General features: G+C 54.0%; 1 protein-coding gene across 2 annotated transcripts in view; it reads right to left on the bottom strand.

Annotated features, from left to right (window-relative positions):
* Positions 1-631: 631 nt before the first annotated feature.
* The window catches only part of ODAD4 (outer dynein arm docking complex subunit 4), a 23,939-nt gene continuing 20,475 nt past the window's right edge, over positions 632-4,095 (bottom strand). The window contains exons 11-12 of one of the 2 annotated variants that reach the window (XM_040497553.1): positions 3,771-3,855; positions 632-1,347 (exon numbers count right to left, since the gene is read on the bottom strand). In XM_040497553.1, coding sequence (XP_040353487.1) covers positions 812-1,347; positions 3,771-3,855 — 621 coding nt within the window. In that variant the 3' untranslated portion in view covers positions 632-811. The remainder of the gene's footprint in view (positions 1,348-3,770; positions 3,856-4,095) is intronic. The other variant, XR_005797568.1, reaches the window with a different exon arrangement.

The raw sequence follows: 4,095 nt of genomic DNA, 5'->3' as shown, positions 1-4,095 counted from the left end.
TGCGAGAGCCTGATTTACTTGACCATGCCGCCCGGAAGTGGCGCAGGTGCAGGCGAGCTGCCACTCCTACTTGGGGCTACTCCCTGTACTTGGGCAGGAACTTTCTCCAGCTGGGTTTCTAGAACACAGTGCCCCTGTCAGTGCCAGCATTCACTTCTTTCGGCCTTCCAGGCTTCAGGGTTTACAAGTAGGGCTTCCTCACTGTGACGGCTGAGGCTGTCCCATCATTATTTCTTCCATAAAGCCTCCCACAGTGCCCTGAACACAGTAGGCACTCAGCAAGATGAACAGATGACCGGTGCCTGGGCAGACATACCTCTATTCCCCTCTTTAAGTTAGCCTGGTTCCTTGGAGCTTACCTGTTTCTTCACCCTCCTGAAACCCTTTCTTCTTAGCACCTCTCTCATTTCTTCCATGCGGTCCTTGGACAGGGCTTAGGGGAGAGGACCACCCGTCTCACCTTGAACACGCTCTGGGTCAGCCCTTGCTTGGGGTCTGTGTTTGTCACCTGGTCAGGGTCAGGTCAGAGTTTCGCTTGGAATGCGGTACCTCGAGCTGGGTTGAGCTGGGTTATTCGTTCTCTAAGGCTCTTGTGGGAGGAGGGAGGCACAATGACAGACTTGGGGTTTGTAAGAATGAAAGGTATCTATTTAAAGGGAAAACAGTAACAGAATTAGGCAGAAGTGACCTGAGGAGCCTAGGCCCCATGTTCTCCCGTTAAAGACAAATCTCAGCTGGAAAGTCCAGTTTAAGATCCCCACAGCCCCTGGGAACACAAGCCCCCTGATTCTAATGCCAGCTGCTGACTGCTTCATTCATCTGCTTTTTCATCTTTTTCCATTTCTTCAGCATCTTCTGCTGTGGTCATTTCTGCTGTTCCTCCCAGTTCCGTTTGCTCTACTTCTGACTCTTTTCTGCTGGCTTCTGAAACTTTCCTCTCCAGTCCCTCCGACTCCTTTCCACTTAAGTCCCCTGAGAATTTCTGGTCCAGCTCTGAAGGCCTCCTGTAAATTTCTCTCGATTCCCTTCTGCTCACATTTCCCCCTCTTTCTGCGCCTGCTTCTCCAGATGCTTTCTTGGCAACGTCTCTTGAATCTTGCCCCGTGGCTCCCAGCCCTGTTCTCTGAAAGGAACGGGCTCCCCCTACTTCTCTCTGCCCGTTTTCTTCTTGTCCAGTTGCTGTGATCCTCAGAATCTCCTGAGACAACTTGTCTTCTGTCTCTTTCTCGTTCTCAACTGGCTCTCGTTCCCAATGCTTCATCACCTTCTCAGGCTCGTTTCTTTCTCTTCTCATTATTTCCTTCTCCCTTACCATCATGATCTTATTTTCCAATGCAATGGCCTCTTCTGAAAAACAGGAAATAGGAGGGAAGAAAAGTAAAAGTTTGTTCATCTCTGGGCCTGGGTGAACCTCAACCTATAGGGGCCTGTGCTTCTGAGAGATAGCACGCCTTTCCAAAAGCAGAGAAAGGGGATCATTGTTTCCTGAGCGCCAGCCCTGTTCCAGACATCGTGTGAGCTGCAGAGGTGATACCATTCGGTTGTCATGGAATTGCATAGTGTCAGTCATTCAAGTTCGCAAAGGACCCGAGACTGATAACAGAAATCACAGCCAGTGGTCACACTGCAGATAAATAAATGGCTGGACCAGAATTTGAACCCAGGACGGTCTGCCCTCGGAGCACATTCTCTTTCCCTACGAAAAATAACATAGGAACTGGAAAATCACAGAGGGGTTCTTTTCTCCAGCACCCTTATTCTGCATTTCTCTTTGTCCCTGGGAAACACATTCATCATTTTTGGGGAGGTTCCCTATCAAAATATGAGCACACTGTTAGCAGGAAGTTCAGCTGGAGAGCTATGTTTACAACCAAAGTGATCCTTGCCCCCATGTTTTTATGAGCTACAGAGAAAAGTCACAATCCCCTCCTGAGTTCCTCCATATTCTCTTTCTGGAAGCCCCTGGTCTCTAAGATGCCTACAAGCCCGCCCCCCCCCCCCACCCCAATACCCGAAGTTCACAGCAGGGAAAAGGCCGCCATTTGGTGGTGAACACATGTGCAATGCTGCCGCCTGCTGTTCCCGGAGGGAAGTGCCAAGCCGTATCCGGCCGCTGGCCCCAGGGCCTTCCCAGTGGGTTTTCAGGATACCTTCCCGGGCACGTAGCCCGCCAAGGGGATGGGAAGCTGCAAGGTGCATCTGCCCTTTCCCTGCTGTATCTCTTCACATCAATTGCCCCTGCGGCTTCTGAGAGCAGCTCTAAGGGCCTGTGGGAGCAGGGGCAGATTCCCTCCCTGGGGAGATCCAGCCACCATATGGCAGGCCCTGGATAATAAAGGGCTGTGATCTGGCTGCTTGGGTGCCCAGAAACCTCACACCCAGCTTCCCGCTGCTGCTACTGGAGGACTTCGGCCTCGGTGCCTGGAGGGGCTCTGTCCTCCTGGGGACACAGAGCCCAGACCTGGCTGCCTCTCACTGCGATGCAGCTGGAATGATACACCATCACAGAGGGGGAGGCAGAAAGTGGGTAGAAGTATGGGTTCTGGGCCAGGCTGCCTGAGACTGAAAGCCACGGTGGGACTTGAACCCTTCTGCCTCTGTGTCCTCATCCATAAAACCAGTAATACTTATTTCATAGTGTTCTCGAAGGGATCAGGAGAGTCAGCTCACATCAAGCCCTTAGAGGGGGGCCTGGCACACAGGAAGCACTGAATGGAGAACAGCCTCTTTCATCACCCCAACCCCCTGGGGCCCATCCCTGCTGACTACCGTGGGGCCTGGGGTTCCAGCCACCTCCTCTTCCCTCAATCCTTCCTGGACCTGGGGGGTGGGCGAGGGGGGAGGTTTCAAAGGGGGTTTTCGAGGCTTCCCTGGAGGCCAGACTCCTGCGTGCCCTCACCTGGCCCCTGCCTTAACATGCCAGCCAGGGGAGCCGTGTGATGCAGCAGGCGACAGTGTGGCTCCAAGTCAGACTGCTGTGTGACCCGGGCAGGTTACCCAACCTCACTCAGCCTCCACTGCCTCCCCAAAAAAACCAGCAGCTACTCCTAAGGTGGCGAGGACTGAGCCAGATCCTTCCTGTCTGATGCTTAACCCTGTGCGGGAATGCAGGAGGAGCCCCCAAAGGCTAAGTGTGCTTACGGCGTAAGCTGCTGTCATTCTGCCCCTGTGTGTTCGCCCCTGCTATTTCCCACCAAAAGTGCCCCCCCCCTTCCTCCTCATGCCTAGAAAGCCCTTGGGCATCTTTTGGAACCTAAAGCAGATGATTCTTCCTCTTTGGAACCTTCCCGCTCTCCCCAGAGACAGCCGGAGTTCTCTGCTGGTGCCCACAGAAGAGCGATACCTCCCAGTCAGTAGTGCTCGCCCTGCAGGAGCCCATTTGCCGACAACTCAAATCGCCTGACTTCGCCCCCGGGATGTGGGCTCCTCTGGGGCAGGGGCTGAGCCTCTGTCTCCCCCAAATCCCACACCTTCCCAGTGCATAGCAAGTGTTTAACAAATATCTGATGAATCAACTGGAGAAATACAGGGGTGGGCTCTCGGGGAACACGGTGTGGGCTCTGACCCCCCCCCCCCCAGATGGGCTGGACCGCCCGCCTTTCCTGCCCCAGGGAAGGCCTGGGGTTTGCAGAGGGAGGGGGGGCACCACACAGCCAGAAGGCTCAGTGGGCCGTGCCAACCCGGCTCCGAAGGAGCTGCTGGAAAGTGCGGCGGAGGACTGACAGAAAAGAAGGCAGAAGAGAATCCTGAAGCTACCTCCTGGCACTCACCTTTCTCCCTCTTTTCTTTCAGTGTCTCCCTGTAGTTTGTTTTCTTCAGCTCTTCAATGATGCCCTTGTTGGCATCATCCAAGGCCTGTGGGTGGAGAGGAGCCGGTGAACTTTTTTTTTTTTTTTTTTTTAATTTATTTATTCTTGAGACAGAGACAGAGTGTGAGCAGGGGAGGGGCAGAGAGACAGGGAGACACAGAATCTGAAACAGGCTCCAGGCTCTGAGCTGTCAGCATAGAGCCCAATGCGGGGCTCGAACCCACGAACTGTGAGATCATGACCTGAGCTGGTCAGGCGCTTAACCAACTGAGCCACCCAGGCGGGG

The sequence above is a fragment of the Herpailurus yagouaroundi genome, unplaced genomic scaffold (genome assembly GCF_014898765.1).
Source record: "Herpailurus yagouaroundi ecotype Mexico unplaced genomic scaffold, PumYag 189, whole genome shotgun sequence".
NCBI classification, from domain to species: Eukaryota; Metazoa; Chordata; class Mammalia; order Carnivora; family Felidae; genus Herpailurus; species Herpailurus yagouaroundi.
The sequence above is the reverse complement of the archived record's forward strand: the minus strand, read 5'-3'. Positions and strand labels throughout refer to the sequence as shown.